The sequence below is a fragment of the Chiloscyllium punctatum genome, chromosome 30 (assembly GCF_047496795.1).
Source record: "Chiloscyllium punctatum isolate Juve2018m chromosome 30, sChiPun1.3, whole genome shotgun sequence".
NCBI classification, from domain to species: Eukaryota; Metazoa; Chordata; class Chondrichthyes; order Orectolobiformes; family Hemiscylliidae; genus Chiloscyllium; species Chiloscyllium punctatum.
In genome coordinates, this window is record NC_092768.1 from 44,983,275 (window position 1) to 45,010,853 (window position 27,579).

The window sequence follows — 27,579 nt, forward strand, 5'->3', positions numbered from 1 at the left end:
CAGTCAGATGGAAACTGGGCTTCGGACGGGCTGACAGCACACCAAGAGGAGCTGGCACTTGGTGAAGTCTGATCATATTTGAGAGAAAGAAGGGGCTTACAATGGAAGCCAAGAGTTACTTTGCTGTGTTAGTGCTGGTCTTCATTCAAGCAGCCTGGGCTGCAAAATGTAAGTTATAAGACAGTTATATGTGATCGTTTATAAATATTAATATCTAACCTAAGTGAGTTCAGTGTGGTATTTTTACAGGGAGTATAAATATTAATTAACTGGATTGATTGGAGATTTAACTGTGCTTGTATATTTCTGAAGAGTTAGACTTTGCAATCCGTAGGTCTGTAAATTCATTGTATTATTTCTGATTAACTGAAAATGTGCTAATGAAGTCGTAGGTGAATGAAACGTAACAGTGTCTCTAAAATAAAGGTTTTACATTTATAACGATTTGGTTCCATTTCTATACTTCGCCACCTGGCTATGAATTAAAGCAATAATTCTACATAATTTTAATATTGTAATAAACAAGCATATAGCACTTTTTAATTCGGAGAATTACTCAAAAATCTTTGCTGGAGTTTAATCAGACAAAACTTGAAAAGAGTTCGAGAAGGAATTGCTCAGAGGGAGTAACTTGCTTTCTGAAATTTAACTTTAAAGGAGCTGCCTAAAGTAGGAGAGCGAGCTGGAGAGTCAGGGAGGGAATGCCAGCATTTACAATCTGGGCTTCGGGTGAGCCATTTCCACCATTGGTGTAGTGTCAGAAGCCAGAGTTGACAGAATGCAAGGTTGTTAGGCTGGAAGAAGTTACAAAAATAGGGAAAGATGAAGCCATGAACTAGTTTAAACACAAGGATGAGAGTTTTAAATTTGAAGCATTGCCAGATGAAGAGTCGACACAGATCAACAAGCTCAAGTGAACCCGACTTCAAGTGAGTTTGGATCCAGGCAACAGAGTTTTGGTGAGGTTCAGACTTATGTAGGCTGGAAGAGGGAAAGCCAGTTTAAGAAAGCTATGGAACATATGTTTCAAAAGGTAAATGATTAGATAGAGTGGGCTTGTGTTCGCTGGAGTTGGGAAGAGAAAGGAGTGGTTTGGTTGGTCTTGACCAGATGATTGTGGAAAGGATGTTTAATCTGCTGGGTGTGTTCAGAATTTGGGGAAATTGTTTTAAAATTAGGAATCGCCCTTTTAGGAAAGAGATGAGGGGATTTTTCTTTCTCACAGGGTTGTGCAACTTTGACACTCTGCCTCAGAAAGTGGTGGAGGTGGGGTTATTGAATATTTTTAAGGCAGAGACAGATTGTCACTTGCCGAACATGAATCTAAATTTACCAAGGATGGAAGGAATTTTAACATAAACAGAGCAGGCTTGATGTTAATGAATCACAGAGCAGGCTTGAAGGATTGAACGGTGTACTTCTACTGAAAATGTGTTGCTGGAAAAGCGCAGCAGGTCAGGCAGCATCCAAGGAGCAGGAGAATCGACGTTTCGGGCATAAGCCCTTCTTCAGGAATGAGGAAGGTGTGCCAAGCAGGCCAAGATAAAAGGTAGGGAGGTGGGACTTGGGGGAGGGGTGTTGGAAATGCGATAGGTGGAAGGAGGTTAAGGTGAGGGTGATAGGCCGGAGTTGTCTGTTCATAAGTTTGAGCCAAGAGAGATGACAGAGATGGAAGTGGTTGGACTCAGTGATGAAGACAGTATAGGGTCAGAGGCTCAGATTTGGGTCATATAGGACACAGGGTGTGTGAATGGTCTGGTTCTGCTTCAGTGAGTGACTGGGGCGTGGCGGGGTGCAGCGGGGGGAGGGGGGGTGTGTGTGTGGAGGGAGAGTGGAAAGACTGGCTCCAGAACAGAGTTTACAGTGGAGAACAAATTGAATGACTTTGATCCTTGGAATAGTTAGCCAGAGGAACTTTTTGATCATCCACTGCTGGATATCAGAAAGCACTATGACAAAGTCAAATCAGCGGCGATGTCAAGAGATGAGATAGTGAGGTTGGGTCGGTGTGTTATTGGTGTCCACATGAAAATTGTGCTGTGGATGAGAAACAGCAAGGAGCAAGAATAAACCACAAGGATTACATCACATACAGCACAGAATCCAGTCATTGAGACACACCACTCCATGCCTTTGTTTATGTTCCATTTCAGCTTGACCATTCATCCTTGTCTACCTCAATCACCTCTATTCCCTTCTCCAAAGGCACATATACCACACACCTCAGTGCTGTCAGTGGGGGAGCAGAGAGAGAAGGCAATGAGAATTTCTCTCACCCTGGTTAGATAATACCAGAACCAAGTGAGAACAGACCTACAGCAGAACAACAGTGAAGGGGAATGGTGTAGTTAACCATATCAAAGGTCACAGACAGGTCAAGGAGGTGAATTCAGAACAGAAACCTGCTGTGGAGCAGGGGGGGCCAAGAAGGACAAAGAAGGAAAGTTAAACTTCACCAGTTATTTAGTTAAAAATCACACAATACCAGGTTGTAGTCCAACAGGTTTATTTGGAAGACCTAGCTTTCGAAGTGCTGCTCCTTCATCACATAGCAGGATCAAAATCATCAGAATTTATAGCAAAAGCTTAGTGTCACGCAACTGATACAATCTATTAACAAGCCTAGATTGCTGTTAAGTCTTTTATCTTTTAGAATGGGTTGCAGATTTCCTGTTCATTAATATGGGATTAATCCTAGTCTTTTTCCCTGGGGAGGGGATTCCAAAACTAGAGGGCATAGGTTTAAGGTGAAAAGGGAAAGATTTAAAGGGACCTGAGGGGCAACTTTTTCACGCAGAGGGTGGTGCATGTATGGAATGAGCTGCCAGAGGAAGTGGTACAATTTAAGAGGCATCTGGATGGATATATGACTGATTGGAGTGTCTGTCAGCACGCATGAGTTGGACCTAAGAATCTGTTTCCATGCTGTTTAACTGACTCTATTTCGTGGCTAGATTCTACCACTGTGAAATGTGTTTGTACACAATGTATGTGATTCCCATGCAGGTGTTTGAATATTGTGTTCTTTGGGTAACTATTAGTATTTCATTTTGATACAAATATGCTGTTTTGCACATATTTAACTTAGTAACTTTTTAAAAAATTAATACGAGGAAATTTGATGTACATTGAAGAGTTAAAGAGGTTCCCCCAATATGTTATCGCCCTCTGGTGGCTGGGAGTCCATTACTATGTCTGCACCACTATTTTGTAATGCACATTGTACAGCTGAGCATGGTGGTTGTATTGAAGCTCACTGTTTTCACCTAAATGATACTGCGATTCCAATTTGTCTGCATAACCCACTGGCGGATTCACAACACCCTCTCATTTCTTCAAGTTATTAGTGTGAAAAGTTTACCTCGTTCTCTATAATTTGAGAAATATTTTGATTCTCACTGAGACGTATTCTATTCAGTCTAACATTACCTGTAAAATGAACCAGTTTGATGGTGTATAATTAGGGCATTGACTCAACAATGACCATCAGCCTACTTCCACATGGTAGTCCAGATGTCCGTTAACATGAATGGTCAAGATCACCATGCCCAGTACAGATAATGAGTGTTTTATTAGTTGGTTTTGGAAAATGCTTCCTCACTCTGGTGTTGTGGGTTCTGAGCTGAGTAAATAATCCAACACTATATCCTCACACCCTGTTTCAGATACTACTGAAGGCATTTGCTAAAGGTGGGTGGAAGCTCGGGTTTTCACCCACTCCTTCCAATGTTCACACTTGGCCTCTGGGCCTGTTGGAGAAGCTCAAAAAGGTTAGCACGTTTATAGATGCTTCTTTTTCAATTTGAGCAATTTTAGAGGTTCCCACAATTTGGTGGAGATGTTGCATTTTTTTTAAGCTGACTATCTGCATGTCTTTGAAGCATTTCCTCTGCTCTCTGATAATTGGCTGTGGTGACAAAGCTTAGAGTAGAAAGCCTGTTTTGGGAGCCTTGTGTCTGGCAAACAGATGATATGGCCCACCTAATGATGCTGATTGATTAGAACACCTTTCCTTCCAGTGGATTTACAGGATTTTGCAAAGGCATCACTGGTGGTATTTCCTAAGGGAAAGCTGCCCTGTAAACAATGAGAATGGTGTTGGATCAGTTATCTTTCTCAACAAATACTCTGTTCCTCAGCTGGCCAGGGGCTGTGCTGATGGACTGGAGGCAATGCTGAATTTTAGCAACATCTGCACTCACTGAAAGGAGGCTCCCCAAAGTATAGGAATTATCCAGATTGTCCAATAGCTTGTTGTGGACTTTGACAGCTGGAAGGACAGTGCTGTGTGGTGGGAACACTCTGGTTAAATATTTCCCTTCTGGAGTTTTAGCCTGAGGTCCATGTGAATGCACTGACAATAATTTATATCAGTGTGCAGAGACATAGATACTGCAGCTTGATGGCAGAGGTCACCGTGGTCTTTACTCCGTTCTGCAGGTAACACAGGTTAACAATTTCCCACCTGTCCTGGAGAGAAGCTCCATTCAGCAAGGGACTTCTAGATTTGAGGTGGAGCACTGCAGGGAAGGTGGAAAAGAGGATTGGTGTGACAGCCCTGCTTCACCCCAGTTTGTACATGCACTGGGTGGATCCCTTCATGAGGATCATACAATACAGCACAGTGACAGGCCCTTCAGTTCACCCAGCCTGCACCAATTCATATTTCTTATTTAGACCCACTACGTCTTGTCCACATGTGGTTTCTATCCCTCTGTTTGCCTCCCATTCAGGTGTCTATCAAGATACACCTTAAACATTGCCAATGTGCCAGATTCCACCACCTCAACTGGTGCTGCACTCCAGGCACCCACCACCCTCTGTGTGAAAAACGTCTCTCTGCATTACTCCCATAAACTTTCCACCCTCACCTGAGTCTGTGCCCTCTTGTCACTGACCTTTCCACTCTGGGGAAAAAGCCTCTGACTATCCACTCTATCGGTGCCTTTTATAATTTTGCACAGCTCCATCTGGTCATCTCTCAACATCTGTCTTTCCATGTAAATAATCCGAGTTTATCCAACCTCTCATCATAATTAAAACCCTCCATACCAGGCAACATCCTGGTAAACCTTCTCTGCATCACATCAAAGCAGCCATGGTGACCAGAATATGGTGACCAGAACTATGTATGATATTCTAAATGTGGCCTAAATAAAGTTTTGTACAGCTGTAACATAACTTGCCAATTTTTATATCCAGTGCCCTGGCTAATGAAGGTAAGCATGCTGTATGTCTTCTTGACCTCATTATCCACCAGTGTTGTACCTTTCAGGGATCTGCGAACATGCACACACAGAATATAAAACTGTTGACTATATTGATGTCACCCATAATATTTCCAAATCAAGTAGCATTTTAATTGATTCTCCTCAGAACATGTTAATATAGCACAGTGGCAGATAACTTATTTAGAGCTGAAAAATGTGTTGCTGGAAAAGCGCAGCAGGTCAGGCAGCATCCGAGGAGCAGGAGAATCGACGTTTCGGGCATAAGCCCTTCTTCAGGAATGAGGAGGATGTGCCAAGCAGACTAAGATAAAAGGTAGGGAGGAGGGACTTGGGGGAGGGGCGTTGGGAATGCGATAGGTGGAAGGTTAAGGTGGGGGTGATAGGCCAGAGAGGGGGTGGGGGCGGAGAGGTCAGGAAGAAGGTTGCAGGTTAGGAAGGTGGTGCTGAGTTCGAGCGTTGGGACTGATATAAGGTGGGGGGAGGGGAAATGAGGAAGCTGGAGAAATCTACATTCATCCCGTGTGGTTGGAGGGTTCCTAGGTGGAAGATGAGCATCTGCAGTCCTCACTTTCTCCTAGATAACTTATTAAGCCAGTTAAAAGGCCTATTAGACCTCTGTAACATAACAATAAGATGTTTCTGCTAGGCAGGTGTCCATAATAGATGTCAGGTTGCTACCAGCACATGGGGCTCAGGATTGCAGCACTCTGGATGGATTTTTATTGCGTTCAGTGATGAACAGGGTTCCCAGCTCCAGTCTGGGCTGTGGTGAGCTTTCTCCAGCATCAGGAGCCCCAATTACCAGCCTCAATCAAGGTCAGTGTACCCTCTGGCCATTCACTGACTGCCTGGTGAAGCTTGTGTCAGGGGACAGGGGGCTTTTGCTGCAGCTCCAGGTTCAAATCCCCCCCTACTCCAGAGGCATGTAACAACATCCCTAAACGGATTAGTTTGTCAGGTAATTATCCCGATGCTTGTCCCGATTCTGAGGCGTACATCTCATCCTCATATCTGAGATTCCAGTAGCACATCCAACCCTCAGATATTTTTGTAAAGAGCCTCTCACCGCCAGAGGCCTCAGAGAGTTCACTGTCATCTGGCAAAGGGTTTATTTATAAACTCCTCAAAATAAAAGCTCAGGAGGTGGGTTTTTGTACAATATTTCAGTTTGTTCATTGGTGTTCTTGTTGAGTGATGTTTTCTGTCTGATCCTCTCTCTCTCACACACAGATCGACACCGACATGCCCTGAACTACTTAGTTCAGGAACGCAGCCCCGATAAACAGTTCGATGTGGAGGAGGACGGAGATGAGGTTTTATACATGGATTTCAACCTGAAGAAGGAGATCGGGCGGATCCCTGAGTTCCAGCACCTCGCAATGCAGGGAGGAGAGGCGGGGATCTCAGCCGATATCGCCATCATGAAACAGAATTTGAATGTTCTGAAGAACCTGTCCCGCGGCTCCCAGGAACCGAAATGTAAGTAACTGGCTCAGTATCACCCTCAAAATAAACCCTGGCGCTAGAGGACGGAGTGTGTCCGGGGTCTGGTCAGAGTAAAACCCGGAGCTGGAGTACAGTCTGCTCGGAGTAAACTGTGGAGTTGGTTTTGTTCTAGGGCAGCATGACTCCCTGACATGAGTAACCTGCTCTCTGCTCTTGCTCCCTGTTCTTGATTCTTTTTGCACTGCCCCTTTTGCTGAATACATATTCTTTCTTCCCAATACCTGATCTTGTTTATTAAATCACAAATAATTTAGAAGAAGATGGTTTTGAATTCTAATTCCGTGGAAAATTTTAGCTGGAGACAGGTAGCTTCGAGAAACAGAGGGCACAGACCTCGCAAAGTGTTTGCAAAAAAATAAATGGAATGGAAGAGAGAATATTTCATGGAATGAGTTGGTGTCCAGGGTACACTGCCTGGGAAAGTGATGGAGTCAGGGTTAATAAGACATTTAAGAACGTATTTTAAATAAAACTTTTATCAGATGAGACAGCCCCGGTTCGATCCCCTGTGGAGGATCCTTTACAAAGGGATTATTCCTTTCTCCTTCAGTTATCTGGAGTGGAGAGTGCTGCACACAGTCCCATTTAATAGTACACTGAATAAGTTTGCAGGGTGCTAGGCCATTTACAGATTATGTAGCTACTGGGAGATGATTTTTCATAGTTATGTTGAATATTTCATTTGCAGCTTGTTTTCAGTTTTTTTAAGGGGACTGCTTTTAAATGTTTTGGTGTATTTCAGCCCCATGCTGCTTTTCTACAGACATCCTGTTCAGAGAGGAGTGAGGGAGATAGGTAGGCAGGTCAAAGGCCAGCCTAATAAACATGTTTCTGGACCTGGCCACTGTGACCATCCCAGGTTCAGGCAGTGGGCCATGGAGGAGGTTGTAGAAACCAAGTACCTGCCCCCTCTTTCACGGTTATGTTCACAATCAGGTGTCAATTCAGAGGGACCTCACAGTGTCCACTATCACTATAGAGGCCTTTACAGACTTGTGGGCAGTACAGGGGCTGGGATGCATTATCACACTAGAATGGTATTTTGATTTGAGTTGAATAAATGTCCTTGCCCATTCTGTCAGTCTCCATTAAGCATTTGATTTACTTTCATATTAATACTTCATCACAGGCTGCTAACATGATTAATATTTTCTTTAAGCAGAGTAGACAGCTGTGTACTGTGATTCCCTCAGTTGCCTGCTGCCTGGACCTATTGACAGCCACCTTGGCCAGGCCCAGGAGCAGACCCACAAGGTGACCCTCTGATGTGTTGCCAACAGAGTCCTGTATGTTTATTTAAATGTGAACAAAATGCAGGGTAAAACAATGGTACTATGTTAAAGTGTTCAGAGAGCCGATGATGACATGATGGGCTGAATGGCCTCCTTCTGCACTGTAACAATTCAATGCTTCTGCGCGGCCAGTGAGAAGGTTAAGAATTCTTCTCGTGGATGTAAAATGGGAAAAACATTCATACCATCTAGTGGTCACAGAGGTCAATCCCTATCATCACTTGTTTCTTATGCACAGTATTTATTAAAGCATTCTCTTTTCCATAGTAAATGGTTGTAACTAACACGAGTTAGTCTTAAGCTGGTTGAAGGAAAGTATAGAGGGGATGTCAGAGGTGGGTTCTTTACACAGAGAGTTGAGAGAGCATGGAATGCGTTGCCAGCAGCAGTTGTGGAAGCAAGGTCACTGGGACATTTAAGACACTACTGGACATGCATATGGTCACAGAAATTTGAGGGTGCATACATGAGAATCAGTTGTCGGCACAACATCGTGGGCTGAAGGGCCTGTTCTGTGCTGTACTGTTCTATGTTCTATGTTCTAAATAATTGTATATAAAATTGCAGGAAATTCAAACAGTTCTGAAAGCATTCTGGTGGGTCTACAATGTGTGAGAACATTATTATTTTTTCTTTTATTTTCTCATATTTGATTTGGAACTGTGAGTTGCAGTTGAGAGTTCAATTTTAACTTTGAATAACTTTATAAAGAGAGAACAAAAGACTGATGTTTTCTATTGAGAATTGAACTGGAAAAATGATGTAGATTAATGACTGCTGTTACGACACAGGGTAAACTCGCCAGCTTAATTTAATCAAAAAGGTACTTTTAAGAGAGATTTTTTCAAGCAGTCTGTTACCTGCTATTGACACTCTGAGACAATTACTTTTCCAAAGAAATTAAGAAGTGGAGATTATGGTCCAGCTGGGAAACAGTATACAGATGCTGTCAGTTGAACTTCACTTTGATGGAGTGTCTTTTTCTTCTTTTATGATACTTCATAACTATGCTGTTAAAAATGAAAAGGCTTCAATAATGTTCAAGAAATTTTGTCCAAATTTAAATGATGGAGATGAAGCTGAAGAAAGTTGGAATTTGATGCATGAGGATTTGCTATCCTCATGCTTTGAAACCTTCATGCCATTATTGCCTTTACCTGGAAAGGTTTACCCTGTAACAGTAAAGCACCTAGAAACTCAATGTACATTTCCATTTGTTCAAGGAGACCTTCCAAGTCCTAGCATGTAACAGACTGCTTGAAAAAATATCTCTCTTAAAAGTACTTTTTCGATCAGTAACGTGTGACGCAGAAATTCCTAACAAGGAGCAAAGAGGACACAGGAAGATACAAAGACAAGAATGTACAGCTGCCTGGTTTTGAGATAAGAAGTGTTGTTTTGTAAATCTTAATTGGGGGTTTTATTGAACTAGTATTATAAAGGGCAAGGTAAAAGATAGGTTAGAGAAAGAAATAGTAAATTGTGGTTAGTTAATTATTCTCTGTTATACTTTAAGAAATAAAGTTGGTATTTTTTACTTTACGTAGTTCTTTGCCACTCGAAGTTTTACAGATTAATGCACAGGATAAATCTTTTCCATGTTGCTGGTTTTAAATTAAGCAGAAGATTTACCCCGTGTTGTAATACTGTTCAATGAACACAGTTAAAAATCACACAACACCGGGTTATTGTCCAACAGGTTTAATTGGAAGCACATTAGCTTTCGGAGTGATTTTGACAAGAGTCTAGACAATCTAATACCCAAATGTTTTATGCTCAGGGACTGGCAGTTGGTTGAATGATGAATTGGTCAATCAAAGGAGGACATGTGCTAGTCAGCCAATCAAAACAAAAGTTGGTACAAAAGAAAAATCTGTTAATGAGATGTGCCTTTAAGAAAAGTTTGTTCTGTTCTTTGTTTTGAAAGCAAGTGTTGTAAACTTGGAGCTAAGCTGTTTGCTCTGGGCTCAACAATTTAGGTAGCTTTGTTTTTTTTAAACCAGAATCAAGAATACACAGACACAGGGATTGCAGGTTTTGCTTTTCATTTGGTGAACTGATATTTTGGAGGAATATCCAGCTGCAAAAGCTTGAGTTCTGTCTTTCCTTTCTTGAAATTTTATTTTCTCCTGGTGGTTTTTGTGAATTTACCTTTGCCAAGTATATTTATAGGATGCTGCTATTTATCGAATATCGGAACAGTAGTAGTTTATGTGTAGAAAAACATAACTTTGTTAAGCATTTTGATAGAGTTATAGTTAAGCCAGTTCTTTTATTTTTATTTTAACTGTAGTGTAAGAATAAAGTGTGCTTTGCTTAAAGTCCAGAATGTAATGTCTTAAACTTGTTTTAAAATAAGAAAGATTTCGAGTCGAGACTATCTTCTTGACATGATTTGAAGGGGTTTGGTTTGGTGCATGACAAATCAAAGGGTGAACTGGCTCTGAGTAGGGTTTTTGAGCAGGAGGCAATGTTACTTCAGAAGCTGCAGGACTGTTTTTGGTTTTGGTTATGCTCTCTCTAATTATTCTACAGTTATCGATTTGTTGGAAGGCCTCAGAAAAGAACCCCAGTCTGTAAGAAATAAGTAAAAATCTCCATAAGTCTGTAGAAGTGACTTGCATTGACTGGTGATCTCAGAATTGAAGCAAGATACAGTCCTTCGCACCTGTAATACAAACCATTCCATTTCTTGAAGGCCTGGTGGTCATTGTTAAAATAGTTATCAAACTGGCAACTTACAATTCTTTATTTTTTTAAAATATGTATTCCTTAACTGTGTCTGTCAGTGTGTGAGTCAGAGTTGGTGATCAAAGAAAATTGGGTTTAGGTGGTAGATATTCATTAGATTGACTTGTAGTTCATCTGTGTTCTGCTAATGTTAGTTTATTACTAATAATGTGTTAATTTTTGTTTAAGTAATTAACTTGGTGTGCAAGATTGGTTATTTGTAAAGTCTGGTGAGGAACAACTGAACAATTATGAGCGTCATTGAATGTTTAAATTTTGCTATGTTGTGAATCCAGTGATAGTGAGGGTGTTATAACAGATGTGTGTGCAGTGTGTTGATGCCAGTGCTGCAGCAGAGGCTGGTATTGATCTGTTATGTTTGCTGGAGTGTGGTTGATCCATATGACTGAAGCACTTTCCATTCCTAATTATTATTCTTGTATTCTAATCCTTATTCTTTTATAAAATGGTTGACTTTATGGTTGCTTTCACCGACAAATTGGAAAGGAACAAATTGATTCACTCAATTATGCTGAATAGGATTTGTTTATTAACACATTAATTATAGATTTAATATTTTGATGAAGATGTATGGCCCAAATATTAATTTATAGTAACATTGACTGGACCTATGCACACATACAACTTGAACTTTTGGAAAGGACACTTGGCAACAGGAACAATGTTGCATTAGCAAGGAACAGATTCAGACGGAGACATCTAGTCTCCAAGATTTTCAGCGTGAAGTTTCATGTTTGTGGTTAGAATAACGCTACAAAGCATCAAGAAAGAATCTGGTAATTTGTCTCAAAAAGAAAAGTTCTTTGCTCACTTTCCCTTTCCTGGGAACTTCTGTCAGCAAAGTATGTGACCTGAAACATCCTTACCACTTGTACAGAGTTCTGAATATGTATTTCAGAAGCTAACTCTGTCTCTAGTCAAAATAAAATCAGCTAGTGACAGCCATTCCAGAAACACATTGCAGTACCAGCAGCTTGTGCTAAATGAGAAATAAAACCAAAAGAACTGTGGATGCCGTAAATCAGAGATAAAAACAGAAATTGCTGGAAAACCTCAGCAGGTCTGGCAGCATCTGTGAAGAGAAATCAGAGTTAATGTTTCACTTCCAGTGACTCTTCCTCAAAACTGAGCAAATTCTGCAGGAAGGGTCACTGGACCTGAAACATTAACTCTGATTTCTCTTCACCGATGCTGCCAGTACCCGCTGAGCTTTTCCAGCAATTTCTGTTTTTATTTGTGCTAAATGAGAGTTCAACCATAGAACACCATTTTGGGACATTCAGTGAATAATCATTTTCTCTTGAGTTTAACTATCATCTAGCCAAAGTACTTAACAGTTAACAATCCAGAGAGATCTTCTATTTTTGTTTTTCCTAGACTGTGCATGTTAATTTTCTGGAAGGTTAGTTATATGTATTTACATAGTATATGAAATAACTCCACGTAGGGTGGTATCATGTCACCAAGTCACCCTTTATTTACACGTGCACAGTACCTAACTGAAAAAGCGCAGCAGGTCAGGCAGCATCCAATGAGCAGGAGAATCAACGTTTTGCAGATCTGCAATCGATGAATGCAGATTTCTCCAGCTTCCACATTTCCCCTCCCCCCACCTTATCTCAGTCCCAACCTCCGGATTCAGCACCGCCCTCTTGACCTGCAATCTTCTTCCTGATCTCTCCGCCCCCACCCCCTCTCCGGCTTATCACCCTCACCTTAACCTCCTTCCATCTATCACATTCCCAATACCCCTCCCCCAAGTCCCTCCTCCCTACCTTTTATCTTGGCCTGCTTGGCACACCCTCCTCATTCCTGAAGAAGGCTTATGCCCGAAACGTCGATTCTCCTGTTCCTTGGATGCTGCCTAACCTGCTGCGCTTTTCCAGCAACACATTTTCAGCTCTGATCTCCAACATCTGCAGTCCTCACTTTCTCCTAGTGCACAGTACATAACACTGACACAGCAAGCACAGAGCTAAATCCTACAGAGAGCAGAACCTTGTCACTCCTGTTTCTATCTGTCAGCCTGGGCTCTCTGAACCAGGTAACAGCCTCAATCAGGAACTCATTGAACTCAATGAAGTCAGTGAAGTCCACCTGGCTGACCTGGTTCCAGTCACTACAGTTCACACCTTTGTTACAAATCTAAGCACCAGTGCTTAAGCTTATTGCATACAAAACTAACTATTATTTGTTAACTAAGACATGTGACTTACATATTGCTAATACTAAACCAGGTACAGTCTGAGGCCTATGTAAATGAATGTATCACTGATTAACTTTACAATCTGTTGTGAGTGATAGAGCAGGAGAAACACAGTATGGGAACAGATTTGAAACGACTGCAGATTTAACAGGTTGAGGAAGGAACGTAATAATGAAAAAAGCTGCTTATCTTACTTCGAGAAAATCAAGTCTTCACTGATGTAGCACCAAAATATTCAGAATGTAACTTTATTTCCAAGTTAATATTTCAACTGAATCCAACTCAGATCCACTGCATTCTGTTCCCCAACTCCTTTTCCCTCATTACTTACCGTGCCACATCTTTCCCCACCACTCCTTTCCAAACACCTTTCCCCACTATTTATTTCCCCCACCATTGCTCTTATCCACCCATCCCTTTTCCCTAATCCTTCTCCCCCACTCATTTTCCTCCAGACTTTTACCGCCACCTTTTTTTCTCCAGTATTTCTTTGCCAATATTTCTCTCCTCCCTATTCTGTTTCTCTAATCAATACCCCTGCTTTGCCACCCTCCCACTCCCTTTCACTTGTAATTCAGGTTTTTGATGTTTTAAATATCCTATTTTAGGGATGGAATTAATTTATTATATATTCAAGTCATATTTTTCAAAAGGCATTTATATTGTGCAATCATTGTATAAAATATGATTTGACCCATCCAGAAAATAATCCATTCTCTTTTGTCTTCCCCAGCAATTTTCCAATTTATAAAGTCCCTTGCAGTCAGTTTTCCAACAAAACATATTTACATTTTGATGGGACATGTGCTTTATCACAATTCAAGGCTTAATCTTCATAAATACACTGCTGCTTCTGTCTGGTTTGCTATCTGTTTTTATGTCTTGGCTTGATTAAAATGCATTTTAGAAACTACCTGTGCAAACGTTGCTTCCTTGGTCAGAAAGTGTGATAGCCAACCTTGTCAATCATTGCCCCAAATTCATTTGAAATAATTTTTTACCTATGTCTCAAAGATTCTGGTGTAATGGACACACTGACACTTTTAGCAGGGTTTTTATTTTGCCCTTTTCTATGATGTCTGTTCCAGGTAGGAACAAACTCACTAACCCCATTTGAGTGAGTTAAATCTAAGCACCTTATTTCAAATGTTAGGCAGCAAAATATTTTAACAATATTCTGATCACCTAGTCAGGTCTGGGGGGTTAGTGAGACCTGTGGCAAGTGTTTACTTGAGAATTGATTCCTGTTCAACTCCTTTTAAGTTGATTTTTTTTTTTGTTTTCTGACTTACTTGCACCAAATAAATTAGTAGGAATATTACAATAATTAAATAGACAGTTATTTGAATATATGAAGCAATTCTTATGCATAGGTAGATTTCAGTAGTCATCATAATATCTCAACATGAAGAATCATCCCGTTTCAGGGACTTTATCTGAATTTTAGGATTTATTCTGTGTCAAAGTGAAACAATTATTTGAGTAATTAATATCTTTCATTAATCTTGGTAATCGGACAGGCAAAATATGTATATCTAAATTTGCTGCTTGAGTGCATCCAGGCTGGTCAGGCATCTGGATGGGTATATGAATAGGAAAGGTTTAGAGGGATATGGGCCAAGTGCTGGTAAATGGCACTAGATTAACTTAGGATATCTGATCAGCCTGGATCATCCAGGCTGACCATATGAAAACATATTGAACAGAACCCATACATTCTAAACCTGCTCAGAACAAAATAGTTATGATACAGGTGGATGGTGTGCAACTTGAAAGGGTTCAAATAAGATTTACAAGGATGTTGCCAGGGTTGGAGGATCTGAGCTATAGAGAGAGGGGCTGGGGCTGTTTTCCCTGGAGCGTCGGAAGCTGAGGGGTGACCTTAGAGAGGTTTATAAAATCATGAGGGGTATGGATAGGATAAATAGACAAAGTCTTTTCCCTGGGGTGGAGGAGTCCAGAACTAAAGGGCATAGGTTTAGGGTGAGAGGGGAAAGATATAAAAGGAATCTAAGGGGCAACTTTTTCATGCAGAGGGTGGTGTGTGTATGGAATGAGCTGCCAGAGGATGTGGTGGAGGCTGGTACAATTGCAACATTTAAAAGGCATCTGGATGGTTATATGAATAGGAAGGGTTTAGAGGGATATGGGCCAAGTGCTGGCAAATGGGACTAGATTAACCTACGATATCTGGTCAGCATGGACAAGTTGGACTGAAGGGTCTGTTTCCATGCTGAACATTTCTATGTCCCTATGAGATTACCGTACTGCTACTCTTTGTTTATTCCATATCATTTGACCCCATTTAAGTTTACAGGCTTAAGCAGTATGTTCTGGTGTCACAGGATAAACAATGAATCCGAGTGCACACAGAGGTCTAGGACCACATCTCGTGATGCCATTTACTGAGGCTGGTAATCTGGTTTATGGCATTGAATTATACGCTTTATTCTGTATGACGCAATGGTTTCTATAAATGGAAAACTATTTCTTAACATCCTGCCATTGCCTATGGTATGGATTTAATTTTCCTTCTTCGCCATCCAATATCCATGGCGTACTCCCCACTGTGCGCATAATGGTTCTTGTTCTTCTAGGCTTCCTCACCTTTCTATGCTTGAATTCGTTACTGTGAAAGCGTTAAACCTCATGTTAGAAAATTTAGCAAGGGACTTATCTACTATCTGTATAATCCTTCATACAAGTTTCAGACACTTTCACAATTTCTTACCATCGCTTGGTATTCGATATTCCAAACCTTGGTTTAGCTGTGGCTGACTGAAGCCAGCTGAAATGATATATCTTCCGAATTTTGGTGGCAGCAGCTGAGCGAAGCTTTGTCATGATTTCACGTATATCTTTGGGAACTTGGTCCTGTGACTTCAGTTAAGTTGATAATTAACAAATGGAAATTCTTCATTGTTTTTGAATGTGCACCCCATGCACCATGCCCCTCCCACCCCTCCCAAAACAACAACTTGATCAGACCTTGCAGAACAATGGGCTGAAGAGTGGCAGATGGAGTTTAATTTAGATAATTGTGAGGTGCTGCATTTTGGTAAGGCAAGTCAGGGCAGGACTTAACTAGGGATGGACAATAAATGCGAACTTTACAATATTAGACACATCTTGAGATTTTAAAAAAGGTTCTCTCTTTTAATTGTAATGTTAAACTGAGGTCATATCTGTCATCAGAGGTGGTTATCAAAGGATCCATGATGTTCCTATAGAAAGAGCAGACCATTTTCTCAGCACCTCAGTCAAGATGTAGTTCCAACAAAGACCATCTGATACAAATGATATTGATTTCATTTCATTGGCGGTTTTCTGGATCTTGCTATGTACACAACATATTGTATGTAAAGGACCCAAGGATATACTATATAAATTCTTCCTTTAGTTAACTTCCCATCCACTACATAAAAATAGTCTAATTTCTGATGTGTACTGATAGTCTCCTAATGATTCGGAATTAGTTATACAGTAGTTGCTCATCATATATTTTACACATTGGTTAATTGTACCTATTGCTGTGTCCTGTCTCTCCTACGCAGCTGCCCCTCAGATTGCCATGTATCCTGAAGAGCCTGTCGAATGGGGACAGCCCAACACGTTGATCTGTCTGGCTGATGGATTCTTCCCTCCACACATCACCATGACATGGAAGAGGAACAGTGAGCCAGTGACTGATGAAGTCAACATTACAGAGTTCTATATAAAACAGGATTATTCCTATCAGAGATTCACATACCTGAGCTTCATCCCGAATCCTGGAGACATGTATTCCTGTCACGTGGAACATGAGGGGCTGCAGGATTCAACCACTGTATTCTGGGGTCAGTATTGATTTCATTGTGTAGGAGCTGAATTCATCCTAGTGTCTAATAAATACCCAAACCCCCCTGCTTTTTCTTAAAAGGCCTTTCTTTAACCAAAATAGTAGGTAGAATCCCAAGCAATAAGAAGTAATTAGTAATTACTTTGGCTGTTTAGTGGATTATACACCCAGTCTAGATTCCAACAAAAAAACTCACAACAATGTAATTAAGTCAAAGATTGGCCTTCACAGAATGAGAAAAACCAAATCCATCGTATAATCTTCAGCAACATACTTCCAGTCAGCTGAACTTAGCCAGTATTGATGCTGCAAAAAATAGATTTAAAACCACACCACGCAAACCAAAATCATACCAATTGCAATATATATCCAATTACATTTTGAGATTTACTTGTCTTTGTTCCGCATGTTCTACACACTCTGACTTCTGTAGTTTAGGTTATTTTCACTGATATTATCTTCAGCAAGATTGAAATCTAGCAGGATTTGGAAAAGAGAGCTCCAAGATTTACCTAATTCTGAGAAACTGAATTTCACACCAAACCCTGTTTTAAATTTTCACTGGAAAACTAGTCAATTTAAGATGCTTTGGAAATGTTTTAAATGCATAAAAACTATTTTGTTTGGTAATTCCCATATTAAATTATTAATATAAATGCTTCTTTGTCTCCAATTGTCTGTCCCTCTTCTTTTCCACCCTTTCTTCTTGCTTACTTTGTCTTTAATTTATTTTGCCGCTGTTTCTTCTCTTTCTTTCTCTAAACACTGAGAGCTTAGAGGTTCTGAAGAATTTGGCCATAGATTGCAGTTGTCCTTTCTCCTCCACCTTATACTCCTTATTTTCCTTCTCAGCCAAGTTCTGAGTACTGTCATAAGGAAACAGGTGATTGTTTGGTTAGTATTTTCCTCCTTTAACTCCTAGAAACTCAAAATGTATTAATAATTGTAAAGCTTTATTCAGAGTAATAAGGTAATACTCACAAAAGTAAATATTAGTAGTGATCGTAGCATTTATAATTATAAACAAGGAAGATATTAATTAATTAGCATCTATTGGAGAGATGAAGTGTTGAGACCTTAGTAGGTGGGAGCTTGTCCAATTAGTATCTGCAGCTAGAAAAAGTTTGACTTTGAGTTAATAAGTTGCAGTCAAGTTACGGAGAACGTGAAGCATCATAGAAGGAGAAAGTTACCTGAATACTTTAATAATGAAAGCAGTCACACCTTGTTTTTATTCATTCATGGTACATAGGACCATGTGAGTGAGACTAGCAATTGTTGCCCATCTCATATTATCCTTGAACTGGCATGCTTGGCCATTTTAGAGGGGAATTAAGTGTCAATAACTTTGCCATGAGTCTGAATTCATATGCAATCACGGGCCAGAACAGCAGATTTCCTTCTTTATAGGATGTTAGTGAATCAAGTGGGTTTTAACAAAAATCTATATCACAATCATTACTGAGACTAGCTTTTAATTTCTGGTTTTTAAATTGAATTTAAACTCCACTAACAACTTACTCTATTGAAGCCGTGTCCCTAGACTGTTAGTCTTGGTTTCTGGATTATGAGTCCAGTGACATTATCACTGCCCCAGCAGTGTCAGCAGAGTTTGACTGAGAGTGTGGCAGGTAAGTGGGATTGACAAGGTTGAAGACCTTAGCCCCTGCAGTTACAGAGTCTTGGAATTATAGAGATGTACAGCATGGAAACAGACCCTTCGGTCCAACTCGTCCATGCCAACAAGGTTTCCTAAACTGAACTAATCCCATTTGTCTGCATTTGGTCTATATCCTTCTAAACCTTTCCTATTTGCATATCTGTCCAAATATCTTTTAAGCGTTGAAATTGTACTCACCTCTACCACTTCCTCTGGCAGTTTGTTCCATATATGCATCATCCTCTGTGTGAAAAAATTGCCCTTCAGTTCCTGTTTAGATTTTTTTGTCTCATCTAAACCTATGCCCTCTAGTTTTGGACTCCCTGACCCTAGGGAAAAGATGTCTTTACCTTACCCTTTCCCCTCATGATTTTATAAAAACCTCTATAAGGTCACCCCTCAGCCTCCGATGCTCCAGGGAAAGAAGTCCAAGCCAATCTAGCCTCTCCTTATAACTCAAACTGTCCAGTCCCGCTAACAGCTTTGTAAATCTTTCTGCACCCTTTCCAATTTAACAACATACTTCCTATAGCTAGGTGACCAGAATTGTATGCTGTACTCCAAATGTAGCCTTACCAATGTCTTGTACAGCTGCAACATGATGTCTTAGCTCCTGTACTCGATGCACTGACTGATGAAGGCAAGCGTGCCAAACAACTTAACACATGCTTCCTTCATTTTCTTTACCAGAGCCTCAGTATCTGTAGTAATCCAGTGTACTCCCATCTACCTGTGACACAATTTTCAAGGAACAATGTACTGACACCTCAAGGTCACTCTGTTCCACAACACTCCCCAGGTCCCTCCCATTAATTGTATAAGTCCTGCCCTGATTTGTCTTACCAAAATGAAATACATTGCATTCTTCTAAATTGAACTCCATCTGCCATTCCTTGGCCCAGTTGATCAAGATCCAGTTGTAACCTTAGATAACATTCTTCATTGTCCATCACACCACCATTTTTGGTGTCATCCACAGACTTACTAACCACGCTTCCTACATTCTCATACAAATCATTTATATAAATGACAAACAAGAATTGACCCAGCACCAAACCTTGCGGCACACCACTGGTCACAGGTCTCTAGTCTAAACAACCACCTCCCTCTGTTTCGGACCATCAAGCTACTTTTTTAATCCAGTTAGCTAGCTCTCCCTACATCCCACTGCAGCATGCTGAGGACAGATATGTAGGCATGCGAGCAGGACACTGTGTGAAAATGCCCAGCTGTAGGAAGGTCAGGGTCCTGTTTGTGCACAGACCGGAGGTGTTCCTCAATGCGGCCACCCAGTCTGCATTTGGTCTCTCCAATGTAGAGTAGGCCGCGTTGGGTGCAGCGAATACAATACACAAGATTGGAGGAGGCACAGGTGAAATGCTGCTTCACCTGGAAAGACTGTTTAAGCCCTTGGATGGTGAGCAGGGAGGAAGTAGAGGGACAGGTGTTGCACGTTCTACGGTTACATCGGAAAGGGTGGTGGTGTTCGTGGTTGTGGAATGGTCTGGGGTATCCCAGAGGGAATGATCTCTGCAAAATCTGCAGGCATTAGATACAGTTAATGTTGTAGCCAGGACATGCAAAGCAATTAAACTGTGTGTCATGTCTGAGTAATAGCATCCACTGCTGAGTTGTCCTGATGTCCAAGTCTGTGTACTAAAGAATGTCCTTATTCAAAAATCTATATATAAAGCTGCAGCCTACAACAGGACACACCCAAACAGAATGCAGTTACAGCAGCAAGTTATGCAGAAAAGAGTTGTGTAAATGCAGGTCATACACCAAGTTCACAGCAAAAGATGTGAGACCCAGAGTAGAACAACATCCAACCAGACAGTGAAAAGGCTTTCAACATTCTGAATATAACACATGATGTTAACCTGCTGGAAGTTTTTCCACCACCAACATAATTTGCACAAAGAAAACTGGCAAGCACACATTCAACCAAAGACTGACATTGACTGAACCTAGTGAAGGACATGTTCCAGGACCATCAATACGCTATCGTACTACTGAAAGCCACAACATCAACTGTATACAATGGGTTTCCCGTCTCTTTCATTGCTGCATTAACAGTGTAATGTAGCTACAGTAATTAAACATGGAAACCTCAAATATTTTATCCGATGGACACAAACCGACCAGCAATAGCAGAACTACCGTATATACAGCTCTCAAAACTGTGACTACTCACAGATCACCAAGCTACCCATGGTAGCAGAAAAGACAGAGAATATTCTTATTGACTCAGTCTAGGATTTACAACAATTGTATAACAATAGGTTTAATGTCATAGGAAGTTTCAACAGTGACACTATATTGCACCTCAAAGAGCATAAAAGTCTATCAGTTGACCCTCCCAGATAGTGTGGTGTTCACATACAGGAAAAGCTTAAATATAAGTGTGAAGACTTGGAATACAATGACACCATCCATCATATGCATCCCCATACAAGTACCTTTGATTCTGTAAGCAGATTGCCAAACCCGAACAAGAATATCAGCATTCCATTGGAATTAAATATTGACAGCATGAATATTCAGGTGGAAGATCTTCTTAATCTATTGCATTTTGTTCAACAACGCCAATTCAAAGCAGCAAACACCCCATAACTGAAGGCACCGCATTATCATTATTAATATTATCATTGAAGGGTGGCCTGACATTGTTAGAGGTTCCAAACCCTCTCAGATATTTCTGGCCTTTACAGAGATGAGCTCAGTATCTCAAGAAGCATTATTTTCAAAGGTAAACAAGTACTCATGCCCAAAGCTCTCTGTCAGGGCATATTGTTACAACTATGCCAAGGACTTTATGAGCCTTGAGCAGATGTGATGACTGTCATGTGATTCAGTCTATTAGCTAGTACTGTAATTAGTATTGGCATCAAAAAGTAGGTGAGGCTGTGGGAGGTATGTCAGTGGCACCAGCCACAGCAACGTAGAGAACATTTACGTCCATATGAGATTCCAGCAGTGCTTTAGTCCAAAATGGGCACTGATCTAATTATCATGATAGGAGATAGTTTCATGTTTGTCACTGATTTATTTCTCCAAATGTCCAATATCAGACAGGTAAGACATTGGAGGTGCAGTGGCAAATGATTTTAGGGAGATATTTAATGGCTCAGACTGGAGTTCTGCATCAGGAAACCTCAGCACAGGGAAATTGGCCTGAAATTTGACATTTCTGATAGGCAATTCCCCTGCAACTCGAACTGTCCAAAAACATCCATAAAAACTGAGTTTGGAGGGTCCTGACTCATTCAAATTTATAGCCACCTAGGAGAGATTAGAGGATTAAAAACGTACCCTAACTCCAATGTAAATAGTAGCTTGAACCCCAGATTCACCAGTGACTCCCATCCACACCACCGATGTCTGTAACACCTAGACCTATCATCAGTATATCATGCTACTTAGGGACTCGGGTACAGAGATCATGAAAATATCCTGAGCAGGTCCAGAAAATAATCAAAATCCTCAGAGAATTCAGGGAATAGAATACAAGGAGGGAGAAGTTATGTGTACACACGCCTACACACACAAATACACACACACATATATGCACACATGGTTGCACAGAGAGATATGCACACATGCATACAAACACATATGTACATACATGGACACACAAGCACATGTACACACACAAACATTCATAGGCACACACAAACATACATATGTGCATACAAACACTTGTATATGTACACAGACATGGAGACACACACACGCACACACAAACACACCACATATGTATACAATCACTTGTACTTGCACACAAACATATGTACACACAGAAAAATATACACACATGCGCACACAAACATGCACGCACATGTAGACACAAACACATGTACACATGCACATACACTTAGATACATACATACGCACAAACACACGTACATACACATATATGTACACACAAACACATGAACACATACACACAAACACATGTACAAACATGTGCGTACATATGCACACACAAATACTTGCACACATGCATATACATACACGTGTACACACAGAACACAAGGGCACACATACACACACACACACACACGCATACACAACACACTCCCCACATACACGCAAACGCGCACACACACACACACACACACACACAGAACCCACACACACAGAACACACACACACACAGAGTATACATATGCAGAGAACACATACACTCACAGAATACACACACAAACACACAGTTGACAAAGGCACGCACAGAACACACAGAACTCTCTCACACACAGAATGTGTACAATACACATAGACACATACACAGAGCTCACATACACAGACCACACACACAGAATGTGTATGTATATACACACAGAGACATACATTGAACACAGACTCACACACGTATCTACACACAGAGACGCATACACACAACATATACTCACACATGCACAGAATGTACACATGCCAAACATACATATGTGCACACAAAGGATACACACAGAACACACGCACACATCCACACGCACACATCCACACACACACACAGAACACGCACACACACATACACACAGTCGCACACGGAGCACACACACACACACGTAGAACGCATGCACGCACACACACATATGCACACAGAACACACACACTCAGGCACACACACACACACACACACACACACACACACACAACATACAGGTTCTCAACATAGAGAAATTGCCTTGTGGAAAATCAATCTTCCAGCAATTCCTTCAGAGTCTGCTACAATGGAGATTCTACAGGGTCCCATGCACAATATCCTCCTTCGCTGGAATAACACTGTCTGGTCAGCTGGAATTCCAAGCCAGTGTTGGGCTATGAATGAAGAGCAGGTGATTGAGACTAGTTGGGTAACTCTTTCAAAGATTCAGTAATGGGATACTGAGCCAAATAGCTGTAATTCCACTCTGTGCTTTTATAAGTATCTCACATCTCTGCTCATAACTTGTTTCCCAGTCCTGGTACTGCCTGATGAATCTATCTTATTCTTTCTATAGTGTAAAATCTTTTCTTTACAAATAGCATTGCCATCAGTAATTCCTAGCCTTTGGAATCTTGTGTATATGACTAACATAATTTACAGCACGGCCTGTGGGCATTTAAGCTGTTGATGCATAACAATATGAGTGAGACCTTCTAACAGTCTCTCCACTCTGTTGTCATCTTGAGTTTCACTATGAGACACTCATTTTTTTCCTGCCTCTCTCTAATGTAGAACCTGAAGTACCTGAGGAACAGTCTGGTCCTTGGACAGTGATCTGTGTTCTGGGAATCATCCTGGGAATTATCAGTGCTGTTGTGGGGGTCATCTTACTGATTAAAGAGAGACAGCGGCTGCAGGCTCAGCAACACGGCATCTAGGGGTAAGTACAGGGCACAGTGTCTGTGTTTATAACACATGTTCGGGAATGTTACACAAGGTCACTATTCCTTATTCCTGTAACTGTGTACACACACATGGGCAGCACTGAGCTGGTCTGCTATACTCCTTGCTGACATTCACATGAACAATCAGTCCTTGGGTGAGATGGAGATGGGATCCATTCAGAGCTGTCATCTTTGGACATTATTTTTCATTTAGACCCATATCACTGCAATAACCCACCCAGCCATTTCAGTGCTTTCTGATGAGTACATTTATCCCATTGGCACTGCCACTGGTCTTCCATTAACCTGCAGATGTACAGTGGCACTTTCTAAATTTTAAAGCACTCTGAGAGTAAGGACAGTATGTGAGCGTAGACTGCAGACCTCTAAATTATAGGAAGCATATACAGGAGTAAATTTGGGGGTGAATTATGGGGGAAGATGCAAAATCTACAGGAGGTGAAGAGGAATTCATACTGTCTGCAGTGTCTTTGATCAGTGGGTAGCACTGATTACTTCACTGCAGTCTGCATGGGACAGCACTTGACCATTCAGCCCCTCCACCATCCAGTAAGACCATGGGTAATCTCCAACTTTACAACAATTATCCATCTTTATCCCACTTCTCATCATATTTTTGGATAACAAAACACCTGTTAATCTTTAATTTAAAGTTCACCACTGATCAGACTTGCCATTTGTGAAAGTGAGTTTTAAACTTCTACCATCCTTTGTGTGTAGAAATGTTTTCTAATGTTTTCTCTGACCAGATCCAGCTCTAGTTTTTACATTATGCTGCCTAGTTGTAGACTCAATACATCAATACAACTTATATCTGCTTATGTTGATGGTTCCCAGTGATTACTTTGAAACTTTGATCACCACTAAACGTTGACCTTCCTAATTCCAGGGAATATAATCCTAGATTGTTTAATACCCCTTTATAATGTAACCCTAGCAATCTGGGATCATTCTGGTAAATTCACACTGCACCCCCTCCAAGGCTAATACCTCCTGCCCGTGGTGAGGTTTCTAGGACTGTTCCCAATATTCCAGGCATAATCAAACCAGGGCTTTGTATCACTAAAACATGACTTGTCCCCCTGCTTCTGTTCTTTTCTTCGAGAGATAAAGCCCAGCATTGCAGCAGCTTTTTTCATTATTTTCCTTTCCTGTTTATGACATTTTCATTATCTGGACCTTCACTGTTTCTATTTCTCACCATTTGTCAAAATGGGTGCTCCCACATTTCCGACATATACTGCCATTTGCCACAGTTTTGCCCATTTACTTAACCTTTTAATATCTCTGTGATTTTATACTTCTATTTACACAGCTGACAGTGCTATTTTTGTTTCATCAGCAAATTTAGATATATGTTTTTCCATCCCATCATCTAAATCTTCCATGAATATAGGGAATAGTTGAGACCACAAAACAGATTTTGTGTGTCTCCACAATCCTAATGCTGCCAATTACAGAATGTTACCATTATCCCTGCTGTGTCTCTTACCACTCAGCATCTTCTCACCAAGTCAATAATTTACCTTCAATTCAACTTTACCTAACATCCTCTAATGAGGAGCTGTACCTGCACCACTCTAGTTGACCTGTGCTATGTGGGTTACATGGGACACAGTAAATGCTGCAGTTAGGCCTGTCTTTGGTGGTGCTACGCAAATGAACTTTGTGTACTATGTTTTCTAACTGCTGTAATATTGGTCTCTCTGTCATTGCTAATCTTAATCAATCTCTGACCAGCAAAATTCTACTTCAGGAACAACACAGTTAGATAAATCAACAAATATCTGACACTGAGCCTGATTTACACACAAAGACTGTAACAGTTCACACATATGCAGCCACTGAATTTGTGATTGTGCAATAATTTTCAGTTCTTCAAGACAGTTTATTTCTGATCTGTCCACACAACTCCAACAAGCAGATGCTTCTTTATTCCACAGATGGTTTCAAACTCATTTCTTTATTGTTACTCTTAGCCTTTTCAACTATAACTGCATTGAAAAAAATACCATTTTTGCTGTAAAAATCAAATTTTTTTCCAAGATTTAAAACTATTCCAAAGTGAAACTGCTATTTAAATAATCATTTTCTCAACTTTAACTTCCAATCTTTGCTACATTCTTAGAGTAGTGTAGCTTTTATTTGTCATTTCTCCCATATACACCTGATACAGTAAAGAAACGAGGCAGTGTTCCTCCAGGACCAAGGTGCTACATGGATAGCACAAACTACACAATTGAACATGGCATAAAGTGCATAAGAAGTGCAAAACATGCAAGTTACAGTGTAAAAGAATGATGAATAACAGGCATTTTTCTAGCAGCAATACAAAAGAATTTCAGATGGGAAAGAATCTGATTATGCTCTGTTATGGACCCTGATGGTCTGGGGGAAGAAACTGTTGCACATTCTGGCCGTCAGAGATTGAATGGCTGTGGTATCTTCTGCCATATGGCAGGATGGAGAAGAGTTTGAGTGAGGGGTATGTGGGGTCTTCCACAATGCTCTTAGCCTTTCAGATACAGCATGTGGAGTAAGTGTCTGTAATGGAGGGGAGAGAGATCCCAGTGATCTTCTCAACTTGTCATTTAAAATGCTATTTAAATACAAGTTGTTTCTTGTCGTCCAGTTCTCATGTTTTAATGCCCACATGTACCATCAGTGCATTTATTTAGTTTTATTTTGTCTATATGCTTCACTGCCTTGGTTCTATCTGCACTATTATCAATGGCTCTTCATAGTTGTATTTTAATGTTTAAACACAAGATGGGGAAAATCTTTTACATGACAGGAGCACACATTGTGAAATTGTGAATCTTCTGACCCAGATTTTCTGTCTGCAACATCAAATGGATTTTGGATCTTTGTGCCATTTCCTGATAGGCAGACCCAGAAGGGCTGAAGCAGAGCCACTTACAGTTTGGAGTAATCTGTTTATTGATGGAGTTGCTGTATTCAAGCTGGACACTTTTCTCCTGCTTGGGATACCACAGTCTAGTTTGTCAGTGTTAGCTATCTATTGCATCTTATAACAGGTGATGGCTTTGCTCACTGTATGTGCTGTTGTTCCATAGACTTATTTATTGTAATTAATTTACTTTCATATTCTACACAGATGTTAGAACACACTCAAGGTACTGATGGAAGGATTGTGCAAAAAAGGAGATAGGAAATCAATGTATTCAGCTTCTCATGTATATTTGATGGCTTTCTTTTCAGTTTAGGTGGGAGACCGAAAATGCTTTACCAAACCATGAATTCATCATCTTCGGACTGTGTCCTCTCATTGCACCAATAAACATCATCGTTCAGCTTCCCTGACCCACTGCATTGTCTCCTCTCACACTTTGTGTGAAGCCAGAGCAAACTGAAACTCATTGCTGCAGCTAAACAGGTTTTATATAATTTTATCCTCTGAATTCATGATGATTCTTTAAATAATTTTCCAACATAGACTGACTTGTTTGAAATAAACATCTCTTTTTCTTGTACCACATGAATGATGTCAATTCATTGAAGCTGTTTATGGTGTCTCTCGGAATTCATTAAAACTTGTACAAATCCAGAATGCTGTTTTTGTCATCGTAGTTGTACTTTTACCATCTTGTCCTGACACTCTGTCCTCTACACAGTGCTATTTGATGACCACAGCGGAATTCAGTGCTCTCCTGGATAGTAATGAAATTCTTTATCTCTTG

General features: G+C 40.6%; 1 protein-coding gene across 3 annotated transcripts; it reads left to right on the plus strand.

Annotated features, from left to right (window-relative positions):
- On the plus strand, positions 1–27,449 carry LOC140455482 (H-2 class II histocompatibility antigen, A-U alpha chain-like). Of its 3 annotated transcripts, none has more exons than XM_072550415.1 (5): positions 1–168; positions 6,462–6,710; positions 16,541–16,822; positions 23,706–23,853; positions 27,101–27,449. In XM_072550415.1, the coding sequence occupies exons 1-4, from the start codon at positions 102–104 to the stop codon at positions 23,849–23,851; spliced, it is 744 nt and encodes a 247-aa protein (XP_072406516.1). In that variant the 5' UTR covers positions 1–101; the 3' UTR covers positions 23,852–23,853; positions 27,101–27,449. The 3 variants fall into 3 exon arrangements, with proteins under 3 accessions (XP_072406516.1, XP_072406517.1, XP_072406518.1); XM_072550416.1 differs by having other exon boundaries at positions 27,106–27,449; XM_072550417.1 differs by lacking the exon at positions 27,101–27,449 and adding an exon at positions 26,997–27,094.
- Positions 27,450–27,579: the final 130 nt, after the last annotated feature.